Below are 13,992 nucleotides of genomic sequence, written 5' to 3'. Positions count from 1 at the left end.
GCACCACTGATTCTGCCAAACTCCCTTCTTGGGAAAAAAAAAAGTCAGAAACTCTGTCTGTAACCCTCTGTCTACTTATAGAAAGATGCAGTCCAGTGGTACAAAGCCATTTAGAGACAGAAAAGAATATCCATTTCATCTGATATTTTTTGAGTTCTGGTATAATGTTAAATCCATGTGATATTTTCCATTTCTAGTGTGTCCAACAGTAAACTTATTTTCCTACCTGCCTTAATAATATAAAAAAAAAAATTAATGGTTATTTAAACACTCCTGAGAGTACAGGAGAAGAAATTTCATGGACTGTGTTATGGACTTAGAGTAGGTGTCCCCAGAAACCCTGTGTTGAAGCCCTAACCCCAATGTGACAGCACTAGGAGGCGGGGCCTTTGGGAGGTCATTAGGATCAGACGAGGTCAGGAGGGAGGAGCCTCCACACCGAGGGGGGAGGGGAAGAGGAGCTCATCCACTCCCCTCCCTCCAGGTACGCCGTCTAGGTACTGTGAATACAGGACCTCATGAGTAAGACAGATGAGGTCCTTCTCCCTGTGAAACTTTTAAGGTAAAGGACGGAGGGAGCAGGACAGGAAAAACCAAACAAGACACTTCCAGGGAACAGGAGCAGTCCATAATGCGGGGGGCACCCGACAAGAATGACAGTGGGCGGGGCATGCTGACTTAGCCGACGCGGTCCGGGTAGCCTCTCCACTGGGGAGACAACTGAAATGAGATCTGAATAATCAGGTCTGCGTCTACACGTATCTCCATCTAGTCTCTGGAGGTGAATCCCACTGCGTCACTGGCCAGAGATCTCCGGGCCTCTGTACCTGCTGCTCCTTGAAAGGCCTGTGGAGCACAGGCTTTTTCTTCTTCTAGGATACTCCCCAATTCAGGCCCAAGTCACACACCAGCTCTGGGAGGCCCTCCCTGCAGGACCCTACTGATAAAGTAAGCTGCATCTCAGTTACACCCCTGAGTCTCAGGGTGTTCCAATCACATATTTATTTTTCTGGCTGACCCTCTGGGCAACAACAGGCCACAGAATAGTTACAAGGACAGACTCCAGAGTCAGGCTGCCTGGCTTCACAACCCAGCTTTGCCACTTCCTAGCTGTGTGACCTTGGAAAAACTGTACAACCTCTCTATGCCTTACTGTCCCTATTTGTAAAACGGAGCTATTAATAGCACCTATTTCATAGGGCTGCTGTGAGGGTTCAGTGAGTTGATCTAGGCACACCTCTTAAATGTTAGCTGCTGTTATTACTACTGCCCAGGGGACAGACCTTGACTCATTCATCTCTGTTTTCCAAGAGCCTGGCCAAGTGCTTGTCTCTAATAAGAGGTGGTTAAATGTCTTGTAATGCCATAAATCTGTGACGGTGGCGGGGGGGGGGGGGTGGATATAACTAACACTTGTTGACCCCTTACCATGTTGCAGGTGAAGGGCAAATCCTCACAACAACTGTAGAAATGGGTATTACTGTCATCTTATCAGATTAAGGCACAGAGAAGTCAAAGTCACATAGTTGCCAAGTTCTAGTAACAGAATCCGTTGACCATCTCCAATAACACCCTTTGACTGAATGTGGCCCCCCAAATTCATATGTTGAAGCCCTAACCTCCACTGTGACTATAATTGAAGACAGGGCCCATGAGGAGGTAACAAAAGTTAAATGAGGCCACAGGGTGGGGGCTTAGTCTGATAAAACTGGCGTCCTTCTAAGACGGGGGAGAGACACCAGGCTCGCTCTGCCGCGTGAGGACACAGTGAGAAGGCAGCCGTGTGCAAGCCAGGAAAGGGCCCTCACCAGAACGTGGCCATGTTGGCACCTTGATCTCAGACTTCCAGCCTCCACAACTATGAGAAAAGAAGTTTGTGATTGTAGCCACGCTGTCTGTGGTATTCTCTTGTGGCAGCCTGAGCTAAGTAACACACCCCACGATGACTCCCAATGAAAGTATGAAGGCATGCTGCGTAATAGGACATAATTAATCTATGAAATCTTACCTCTAATCAGCTAGTCCTAATGTTATAACAAAAATAAATTCCCATTTTTCTCCACACTCCATTTCCTTATAGAAATCATTAGACTTTGAAGGAGAACTTCATAATCACAGCTAATTAGATGTCTAAGGGATCACAGCACTTACGCTTGAAGAAAAATGCAGTAATTCCTACATTCCACTAATTTAGGATGACCTCCTGGCAAATGAGCACAAAATAGTAAAGAGTGTGAATTAAGAAATCGTTCAACGGAAAAGTACTTTTATTACTTTCCCCGTGCACAGTAACTCACTCGTTAAGTACATGCCCAGGAGAAGTCTCAAGCCGCTCGAGCTAATGAATGACACGCACGTTACTGAGAGAGCAGCGGGGCTCGAGGCGTGGGGATCGCTACCGTGTGACTGGGGACCGCGATGTGCTGATTAAAACTGGGGAAGAACTTACCGTCACTGAGGTCTTGGAGGAGATTCTCCTGGCAAGAGAAATCCAGCTTCACTTTGATGCTGACGGTGAAAGTGGCCACCTTTCCAGGTTGCAAGGGAAACTGGGCAAGGGTTTCTTCTAGTTTCCAGCTCAGGAAGTCACCATATAATTTTTCTACAATGACAGTAATAAAGGTGATAATGAGGATGCAACTGAGGCAGCAGGAGACTTAGCTATCCCCCTAGAAAACACGGATGCACCTTCAAAAGCAAAGAAAGATGCGAACCATTTAAAATGGGATGGATCAAAGTACCAGAGAATTCCAGAATCACGGCTGTTCCAAGGCCTGTGTCTATGAGCACTGCCCCCGTGGAGCGGCTTTCTCTCCCCGACAAGAGCCGTGCACTCTTGTTCTCATGAACAGAGTCAGAGCTCAACCAGTACTTTCTATGTTCAATCGCCTTAAAGAGAAACAGATCCACGTTTAGGGGGAGAGAGACCCTCTTCAGGTAACAGGAGCACAAAATCAAAAAGGGCCTTTTGGGGGGTGGCGGGCGTCCTTAGCTCTCCGGAGTCAGACAGGCTTGGGTTTGACGCCTTTTTGACTCTGACCACCTAGAGCTGGATGGGGAATGATGATTCGTCCGTGTCAACATTTCTTCGTGTATGAAATGGGGGTGACAACTCCTACATCACAGGGCTGTTTTACAGATTAAACTGGGTGGTGTCTGTAAAGCACTGTATAGACTAAAGCTGAAATGTGCTGAGAGGAGGAAGGGGCCCAGGAAGGAGGCAGGGGGGCAGGGGGGGCACCGGTTGTGTCATCTGGAAGCAGCTGTGTCACCTGTGTGGCTCCGCCTTCTGCCAGACGATCCCGCTTCGTTACGGACTGCGAGGAGCGGGCGCTTAGGGCCTAGAATCAAGTCCAATATCAGCACTGCCTTGACATGTGGTGAAACCAGGAGGGCCTGGAACAACCTCACCGCAAGTTCTCCTCCTGACTCTGCTCCCGAGGATACGGTCCCCTGACAAACAACCCTCCGTATCCCGGGGACCAGACGAAGCCCTGGCTTAGCCCTGAGGGTGGGTTTCAGCTCCCTGCCAGCCAAGCACAGCCCCCTGTGGGAACCAGGGGGCACCCCACATCGTTGACACTACAAAGCCTGCCTCCCCGCGGCCTCTGGTTTCCCTCTGTCCCCTGCATGGCGGGCTGTGATCCCATCCATCCAGCATCGGGCGCTACGTGTGTGTCCATCCTCCTGGCCCTGGGGCGGGAATCCCTCCACACCAGCGAGGTGAACGGGAGGCCTTCCCGCTGTACTTCTCAGTCCCCTAATCCGCCTCGCTAATCCCCCCTCCTGCTGTCCCTCAGTCCCAGACAGGGGAGCAACCTGCTGCTGTTCCCGCCTAAGGGTTACCTTACCACCTCCCTTTAAACAAACCGACTCTCTGTGCTAAATCCCCTCCGTCAGAATAAGGCAACGGACACCTAGAGAGAGTAACCTGCCCATGGTCCAAAACTAGGGAAAAGTGCCGGAATTCTAGATCCAAATGATTCTAGAGCCATGACACTCACTTCCTGCATGAAGGCACACCAAGGTAGGGTTAAAAAATAAAGTCATCCTCTTGGGACCCAGAAATCAACATTGCAAGAGTCCAGTGGAAGACAGAGACCTTGATCGAGGTTCATATTGAAGAAGAAAGACCTGTGAGGTTTGCTAACTGCAAGAAAACGAGGCCAAACTGTGCTGTAAACACAAAATAAGTTCATGTCTTCCTGTCCAGGGTGTGCTCCCTCCAGAACTGGCTGAGCTCCAACTAGAACACGTCTAATAGAGCACATCTATCCTCAGGGTATCCTTAAATAGGAACAGATCAGGGGTGGCGTCCTTGAAAGGTGTTCAGAAACCACATCACATTCATTTACTTACTTAGTTATTCATTGAACACCGAACCTCGAACGTGCCAGACTCTTTCCACGTGTGAGTCATCTCACTTAATCCTCACAGTAACCCAGTGGAGCTGTGGTCATTATCCCCCTTGGAAACCAAGGAAGTGCACGTCCTTGCTGGAGGTCATCCAGCTGGGAAGTAGAGGACCTGGCATACAATAGGTGCTCAATTAAGTGTCCGGTGCACAGTGGCCTCACCGATTCCACTAGTTTATAGGGTGTTCAGATTTTTTAATAGACTGGTGATATTACTACATTATTTCAGAATGATCTAAAAACAGATGGGCAGTTGGGAAAAGGATGATGGGACTGTTGAGAGTGCTGGTTCCTGGGAGGTAAGATTTAAGGACCACGTGAACGATTAATCACTGTAGGCCGGGATACTTGGGCACCTGACAGTAACCACAGATCCAGGGAAAACCTCCGGGAGAGACTGCTAATCAGACCAGGCCTGAAGATGAGGAGAGGCCAGGCAGGTTAAAGAGTAGTGGGACCCGTGGGGTTGACTCTGGACTTGGCGTGTATGTGTCTACACACCCTCCTGTGCGTGGGACGCATTTAATGGACGTTACACTCAAAACTCCTCACATACACGCTGGTCTTGTCACCCTCCTCCTATAGAATGAATACTGTACGGAACACACAGATTCTAGATGTTTGCTGGCAATTATTGAGTATGTGGCAGGAGCCTCATCTGATTAAGTTTTACAAACTGACCTGACCTCTAGTCCTGCTGGATATATTACTCTCTGGGTATTTTGCCAGCATCCGACTCCACAACGGAAGTTACTGCCTTCCCTCCCAAAGCACTAATGGTACCAGAATCCTCTCGATGACCCAGTAACTCACATTCTATAAGTATGTGTGAACCAGGTTAATACATTCTTTGTCTTTATTTTCCAATCCCACAGATTAATTTGGGATAGAAGGGTATATGACATACCAGGCGACATGAAGCCAGGGCAGAAAACCGCTCGGGCCCTGCTTGCTGGAAGCCCAGATCCCAAAGCCCCAGGACTATAGCAGTGCGTGCTAACTTCTTTAAACAGCCTCTCCATCTGCCACAGCAGCTCTGGCCAACGTTTCTACGAAATGGCAATACCGGCCAAGATACTGAGGCCCCGCAAAGGCCCCCCTCCCAAAGCTTCTACTGGGCCACTTCTGAAACACAGGCACCAAGACGCAAGCACTCATTCAGCTCTGTTCCTGTGGACGGGCAGAAACTAGGTGCGGGCTCTCAGCACATCTTCTGCTGCACCAGCATACGTGGGTCCTGACTGGACTGAAACGCCTTGGGAAGAACAGTCCGGGTTCACCCCTGCCTTTCCTCATCCCCTTCCCCACGTTCACCCGCTGTGCCCCTACTACCACCCACACACGCTGCCCCCTCTGCCGGGAGCGCCTGGCCCACTAACCCCGTGCGGCCGCTGCCACCTCCTCCCAGCTCTCCTCTGCTTCTGTCCTCACCCAAACGTGCAGGCGGGATGTGGCATGAACACTGAAGGAGACATTGTTTTCCCCAAGACACTTGTACGCTTTGACCATGCTAAGAAGGAAAAAAACCGCTTTTTGACAAGATTTATTTTTTAAGTTTTGCCCTGTATTGCCACAAAGTGTTTTTGTGTTCTGTTTTTTTTTAAGAATTACATAAAAATGCCATAACACAAGCAACTCGAAAAAAGACCAGGCCGAGAAAGTGAGAAAACTCGGCAGGGCGGGTAACTCTTACTGTTAACTCCTTCATGGGCCTTCAGCGGCCTCCTTACCGAGCCCCTTGGGTCCTGAGAATCGACCAGCTAACAGGTTCCCCTGGGTGGCCAGGGACAGAGAAGCCAGCAAGCTCCTCACTGTCAGAGCTGCCCACGGTCTCCCAGGGGCTGCTTCTCACCATCTCACCTCTTCTGGTTTCGTTTGCTGTGTGATGAGCAGGGTTTAATGCCAGAACACCCTTGCTCATCTGGGGGAGAGTTAAATTTCACCATTCCAGGAAAAATTTGAGAGCAAAGAGAAAGCTAAGATGGCTTCTGAACAGCTCAAGGAGAGATCAACCCAGGAAACGTGGACCCAGGCACCTACCTGCCTCAGGCGGGGCGTGAGTTTGTGTATTTCAAGTCGGCCCTGCCCACGCTGAGTGCTGGCTTCCCAGCCCCCAAGACACTCCCCCGGTGCAGCGATCACGAAGCAAAAGCAGCAGCTCATTTCCCCACTTAAAGGGAAGGGAACTTAGCAGGTACCCATCACTGTGCTGGGCACCCCAGAGGCACTACCACCTCTTCTGGAATCACCAGATGAGAGCAGGGCTGGGCCGGGGGTGCCCAGGCTGCAGCGCTAACCCGCAAGCACTCAGCGGCCTGCTCAGGGCAACCACACAGGGGTCACTAACAGCAAGGGGCTGGGAGCCAAACCCATCCGACTCCAAAACCCGTCTCTCAAGTCGCCGGCTGAAGAGAGGCCGTGCTACCACCTGCCCTGACAGAGGCAACAGCAGAGCAGCAGGAAAGGGACAAGGGCAGCACGCAAGCCGCGTGGAACCGCGCTAGCTGCTCCCGCTACACGCGCAGGCAAACGGCACAGCTCAAGAAGAGACCTGGAAACTGCCACCCAGCCCCCGCCCCCAGCCCCAGAAAAGGCCAGTAGCTAAATAAGGTTCAAAGTCCTGTGTTCAGTACCCCACTGCCTCCAAGCTTAGGGTCTACTCAGAAAGGGTGCTAGCTGCACTGCTTATTTCTGTATTAAGTTCCGTGGCTTAAGAGTGACACATTCAGACAAGAGGCAAGTCCACTTGTGGGGAACAGCTTATTCATCTTCTGCGGCCAAACAACTAAGGTATTTATAACTAAGTAACGACACAGAGGAATTCACAGCGCACGGACTCTCCTCCAGCTGCAGCGGGACAGAAAGCCGAATAGCTTCATTGTCGGATTTAATATGTTTTTACGCCTCAAAAGTGGGCCTTTCTGGTTCTTTCCTTCATTACTGTGCTACAAAATGGAATGTCCAGAGGGGCTTTTCAAAATCCTGTATAATAATAAGCTATCAGGAATAACAAGATAAACATAAACCAAGAGAGTAGCATATGTCACTAATTCTCCCCCCTGTGGAATTTCGTTTCAGAAATAATAGTCATTATTTTAACGCTAGAGTTTAGTTTCATGCAGTCAAGTGAAACTGGTTATTTGACACTGACACCACCAGAGGAGTCGTTACTGCTGCTGACCTTCAACATCTGAGGACCTTTCATCTGTGCTTCTAACTGCAGAGACTTTGCCACAATGCTGATGAGAGCAGGAAGCAGCAGGGAACGGCACCTCAGTCAAAACACTTAGGAGCTGTACATTATACCCACATGGAGCCGTTGCTTTTTGCCAAAAAATTAAGCTGGAAGTATAAAGAAATGAAGGGATGTGTATATGTATTTATGTACACAGGTATGTGTATATTTGTGTTTGTACACACACTCACGGGTATCTCAGAAGATTTGTTGAAAAGCAAATACAATAAATTCATCTCAATTTGGGCTTAATTATAATAAAATTTATGATTACTTAAGTAAAGGCAGAAGTCTGCCTCTTTGACAACCTACAAATAAAGACGTGCTCACAAACGGACTGTCATTAGAATCACTCCATGACATGGGCGGGTGATCCTTGTCCTGATGGGGTGGATTGTAAATGCTCAGCTCCAGGTCAGGAGCTTGTGATGGGGGAACACACGTGCCCCATAAGTGCCCAGACGGCAGCTCAGACCCCTGAGAGGCCCACAAAGGCCTGTGTGACTCTTAAGTGTCCCTGATCCCTACCATATACTGCAAATGCAAAAGGAGTTTTTTTTCTTTTCTTTAAACATCTTTATTGGAGTATAATTGCTTTACAATGGTGTGTTAATTTCTGCTGTATAAAAAAGTGAATCAGCCATACGTATACATATATCCCCATATCCCCTCCCTCTTGCATCTCCCTCCCACCCTCCCTACCCCACCCCTCTAGGTGGACACAAAGCACTGAGCTGATCTCCCTGGGCTATTCGGCTGCTTCCCACTAGCTATCTATTTTACGTTTGGTAGTGTATATATGTCCATGCCACTCTCTCACTTCATCCCAGCTTCCCCTTCCCCCTCCCCATATCCTCAAGTCCATTCTCTATGTCTGCGTCTTTATTCCTGTCCTGCCCCTAGGTTCTTCAGAACCTTTTTTTTTTTTATTCCATATATATGTGTTAGCATACGGTATTTATTTTCCTCTTTCTGAATTACTTCACTCCGTGAGTCTGTAAGAGCAGGGATTAGAACAAGACAAGAAAGCAAGGAAGATGGAGGAGAAAAACACAACAGGGAGACAGCCTCATCCACCAGAGGGCAGACAGCAGAAGCAAGGAGAACTACAATCCTGCAGCCTGTGGAACAAAAACCACATTCACAGAAAGATAGACAAGATGAAAAGGCAGAGGGCTATGTACCAGATGAAGGAACAAGATAAAACCCCAGAAAAACAACCAAACGAAGCAGAGATAGGCAACCTTCCAGAAAAAGAATTCAGAATAATGATAGTGAAGATGATCCAGGACCTCAGAAAAAGAATGGAGGCAAAGATCGAGAAGATGCAAGAAATGTTTAACAAAGACCTAGAAGAATTAAAGAAAAAACAAACAGAGATGAACAATACAATAACGGAAATGAAAAATACACTAGAAGGAATCAATAGCAGAATAACTGAGGCAGAAGAACGGATAAGTGACCTGGAAGACAGAATGGTGGAATTCACTGCTACGGAACAGAATAAAGAAATAAGAATGAAAAGAAATGAAGACAGCCTGAGAGACCTCTGGGACAACATTAAACGTAACAACATTCGCATTATAGGGGTCCCAGAAAGAGAAGAGAGAGAGAAAGGACCTGAGAAAATATTTGAAGAGATTATAGTCGAACTCTTCCCTAACATGGGAAAGGAAATAGCCACCCAAGTCCAGGAAGCACAGAGAGTCCCATACAGGATGAACCCAAGGAGAAACATGCCGAGACACACAGGAATCAAATTGGCAAAAATTAAAGACAAAGAAAAATTATTGAAAGCAGCAAAGGAAAAACAACGAATAACATACAAGGGAACTCCCATAAGGTTAACAGCTGATTTCTCAGCAGAAAATCTACAAGCCAGAAGGGAGTGGCGTGACATATTTAAAGTGATGAAAGGGAAGAACCTACAACCAAGATTACTCTACCCGGCAAGGATCTCATTCAGATTCGATGGAGAAATCAAAAGCTTTACAGACAAGCAAAAGCTAAGAGAATTCAGCAACACCAAACCAGCTCTACAACAAATGCTAAAGGAACTTCTCTAAGTGGGAAACATAAGAGAAGGAAAGGACCTACGAAAACAAACCCAAAGCAATTAAGAAAATGGTCACAGGAACATACATATCGATAATTACCTTAAACGTGAATGGATTAAATGCTCCAACCAAAAGACACAGGCTTGCTGAATGGATACAAAAACAAGACCCATATATATGCTGTCTACAAGAGACCCACTTCAGACCTAGGGACACATACAGACTGAAAGGGAGGGGATGGAAAAAGATATTCCATGCAAATGGAAATCAAAAGAAAGCTGGAGTAGCAATACTCATATCAGATAAAATAGACTTTAAAATAAAGAATGTTACAAGAGACAAGGAAGGACACTACATAATGATCAAGGGATCAATCCAAGAAGAAGATATAAAAATTATAAACATATATGCTCCCAACATGGAGCACCTCAATACATAAGGCAACTGCTAACAGCTATAAAAGAGGAAATCGACAGTAACACAGTAATAGTGGGGGATTTAACACCTCACTTACACCAATGGACAGATCATCCAAAATGAAAATAAATAAGGAAACAGAAGCTTTAAATGACACAATAGACCAGACAGATTTAATTGATATTTATAGGACATTCCATCCAAAAACAGCAGATTACACTTTCTTCTCAAGTGCACACGGAACATTCTCCAGGATAGATCACATCTTGGGTCACAAATCAAGCCTCAGTAAATTTAAGAAAATTGAAATCATATCAAGCATCTTTTCTGACCACAACGCTATGAGATTAGAAATGAATTACAGGGAAAAAAACGTAAAAAACACAAACAGATGGTTGCTAAACAATACGTTATTAAATAACCGAGAAATCACTGAAGAAATGAAAGAGGAAATCAGGAAATACCTAGAGACAAATGACAATGAAAACACGACGACCCAAAACCTATGGGATACAGCAAAAGCAGTTCTAAGAGGGAAGTTTATAGCAATACAAGCCTACCTCAAGAAACAAGAAGTCTCAAATAAACAATCTAACCTTACACCTAAAGGAACTAGAGAAAGAAGAACAAACAAAACCCAAAGTTAGCAGAAGGAAAGAAATCATAAAGATCAGAGCAGAAATAAATGAAATAGAAACAAAGAAAACAATAGCAAAGATCAGTAAAACGAAAACCTGGTTCTTTGAGAAGATAAACAAAATTGAAGAACCATTAGCCAGGCTCATCAAGAAAAAGAGGGAGAGGAATCAAATCAATAAAATTAGAAATGAAAAAGGAGAAGTTACAACAGACACCGCAGAAATACAAAGCATCCTAAGAGACTACTACCAGCAACTCTATGCCAATAAAATGGACAACCTGGAAGAAATGGACAAATTCTTAGAAACGTATAACTTTCCAAGACTGAACCAGGAAGAAACAGAAAATATGAACAGACGGACCACAAGTAATGAAATTGAAACTGTGATTAAAAATCTTCCAACAAACAAAAGTCCAGGACCAGATGGCTTCACAGGTGAATTCTATCAAACATTTAGAGAAGAGCTAACACCCATCCTTCTCAAACTCTTCCAAAAAATTGCAGAGGAAGGAACACTCCCAAACTCATTCTATGAGGCCACCATCACCCTGATACCAAAACCAGACAAGGATGTTACAAAAAAAGAAAATTACAGACCAATATTACTGATGAATATAGACACAAAAGTCCTCTACAAAATACTAGCAAACAGAATCCAACAACACATTAAAAGGATCAGGATCATACACCATGATCAAGTGGGGTTTATCCCAGGGATGCAAGGATTCTTCAATATATGCAAATCAATCCATGTGATACACCATATCAACAAATTGAAGAATAAAAACCATATGATCGTCTCAACAGATGCAGAAAAAGCTTCTGACAAAATTCAACACCGATTTATGATAAAAACTCTCCAGGAAGTGGGCATAGAGGGAGCCTACCTCAACATAATAAAGGCCACATATGACAAACCCACAGCAAACATCATTAAAAAAAAAAAAACACAACAGGAAACTTTTCTTTATCTGAAGAAAAGGGGGTCAATCAGAGGGGAGTGAGGGCGTGACCAGAGACCTGCGAGGGCCCCCGACGGGGGGCAGGAACAGGAGGAGAAGACGTGAGGCCCGCAGGCAGGCCTCCCACGCGGCCAAGGCCCCGGGCATGCAGACCACCTGCAGACAGAACACACGGAGAGCAGTCAGCATCCTCGGAGCAGGCAAGACGTGGGCACCTCGGGCTCAGGGTCGTCCTCAGCGCTCCCGTGACCTGCATTAACACGCCAGCCTCACAACAACCTGTGTGGTGGGGACTCGCACCGGGTTCACTCAGCACCTCCTCTGTGACAAGCACTGTTCTTAGTTCCCGGGCCCCGGCGCTGCAGCAGGGAGGTAAACAGACCACCCCTACCCCAGAAAGACCTCTTACAGGTGTCGTGATTACTTAATGAGAAGAAACTACCTGAAATACCACTCAGCTGGCACGTGGTGAGTGCTAGAAAGTAAAAGTTATTATTACTGCTGAGACATAAAATAACCCTAACAGCACTACAAAGAAAATAACACGGACCCTGGAGGAGGGAGCGCTTAATTCCCTGTGGAAGAGCTTCACAGGGAGCTCACTCACGTTCCCGGTTTAAGACATTTTCCCATCCTCACATTTATATTACATCATTTATTGATACTGACAGCTTTTTGGTACTGTAGAATATAAGTGACAGGAATTACTCCCTTTGTATATCTTGGAAGCAGATGGTTTATTTTCATTAATTTAATTCCACATGTAAATGTATGGCAGCTCGGGATGAGAATTAAAAAAGAATGACAGCTTTAATTTTTCACTTGCAAACGTGTTGTTTTGAATGGCCAGCCTGTGCTATACATGATGGAACCAGCTGTGTGATCCCAGATACGTCACTTAACCTCTTCTGCCTTCACCTTCCCTATCCATAGCGTGAGGGTAATAAAGTTTGACCCCCTGCCCTCGAAGAGGCTAAATTGAGAGCTGGGCGAGAAGGTGACTGCTGACAGTGTTGCAAGTACCCAGCCCCGGAGGCTTCTCCAGGGATTCTGCCCGGTTCCCACGAGTGTTTCCAACCTCCCGCATCGCTGCCAGTAAACGATGACCGAGGGCTGGCCAGGTAAATACAGAGAGTGGCCACCTCTCAGGTTGGGCAGGGATTGGCTGGAAAGGGCCATGAGAGGATTTTCTGAGGTGATGAGAATGGTCTGTGATATATCTTGATATGGGTTTGGGTGAGACACACGTATTTGTCAAAACTTATCAAATGGTAACTTAAGGTTTGTGTATTTCACCCCATATACTTTTTACCAGAGAAAAGTAAACAAACTTTGAAGTCTAATTAATGATATGCATGCTAAAGTATTAATTGGTAAAATGCACAGAAATCTGCAACTTAATTTGAACGACACAAAAAAAACAAGATGGACCAATGGATGGATAGGAGGCTGGATAGCCAAACATTATAGAAGCTAGACGGTGGGTTTGCAGTGTTCGCTGTAAAATTCTCTCCACTCTTCGGTATGTTTAGATATTTTTATAATGAAAGGATGGAGAGGCAGGGAATGGCTGATACAAAGAATAAGTTCCAGAAGAGTTCAAAAGCGTAAGAACAGCAAAGGTAGGGGAACGCGCTCGCTGCCTTTGAGAGACTCACACCTGGCTGGAGGGAGACCAGAACACAAGCAATGACGACTCGGAGTGAAAGGGGCTCCTCAGAAGTCACCCGGGCCTCTGAGACAGCAAAGGGGGGCCCCAGTCACCCAGTCTAGGAAGGCTTCCCAGAGTGACCACGAAGCAGAAACCCCAGGATACGTTAACTGCAGAAGAGGAGGCAAAAGCAGAAACAGAAGTCAGCAAGTCGGCTCCTAGTGAGAGGAGATGGTTTATCCTCAAGTTTAGAGAGACAGCACGAACGTCCAGGAAACTGAAACTAGTTCCTAACGGTCAACGTGACGAGAGTTTAAGGGGAGAGGTGGCTGAGGCTGAGGCTTGGGGCAGAGGTCAGGGATACGGGGCCTGGGGCGCAGGGACAGCAGGGGTTTCCAAAGGAGAACCCTGAGGATCTGTGCTTCGGGAAGAAGAAGCAAGTTTGTAATGAATAATGGACACGTGGTTACCGTTTGGGCTTATCTGAGAAAAGGAAGAGATATTTTCCAGTTGCTAAGCTGTGAAGGCAAGGTAAATCACAGGAGATGTGAAAATTTTTACCACCATGTACTCTGCAATTTTCTGTCATTCAATGTTAGTTCGCTTGTTCAAACA

The 13,992-nt window shown here is 46.4% G+C and overlaps 1 protein-coding gene across 6 annotated transcripts in view; it reads right to left on the bottom strand.

Moving 5' to 3' along the window:
• Positions 1-13,992, bottom strand: part of TRAPPC9 (trafficking protein particle complex subunit 9) — a 560,212-nt gene that overhangs the window by 358,464 nt on the left and 187,756 nt on the right. For all 6 annotated transcript variants that reach the window (XM_057531917.1, XM_057531923.1, XM_057531919.1 and 3 more), the window contains one exon: positions 2,450-2,602. In XM_057531917.1, coding sequence (XP_057387900.1) covers positions 2,450-2,602 — 153 coding nt within the window. The remainder of the gene's footprint in view (positions 1-2,449; positions 2,603-13,992) is intronic.

This window comes from Balaenoptera acutorostrata, chromosome 17 (genome assembly GCF_949987535.1).
Source record: "Balaenoptera acutorostrata chromosome 17, mBalAcu1.1, whole genome shotgun sequence".
NCBI lineage: Eukaryota > Metazoa > Chordata > Mammalia > Artiodactyla > Balaenopteridae > Balaenoptera > Balaenoptera acutorostrata.
Note: the sequence above shows the minus strand (reverse complement) of the source record. Positions and strands in the feature narration are given on the sequence as shown.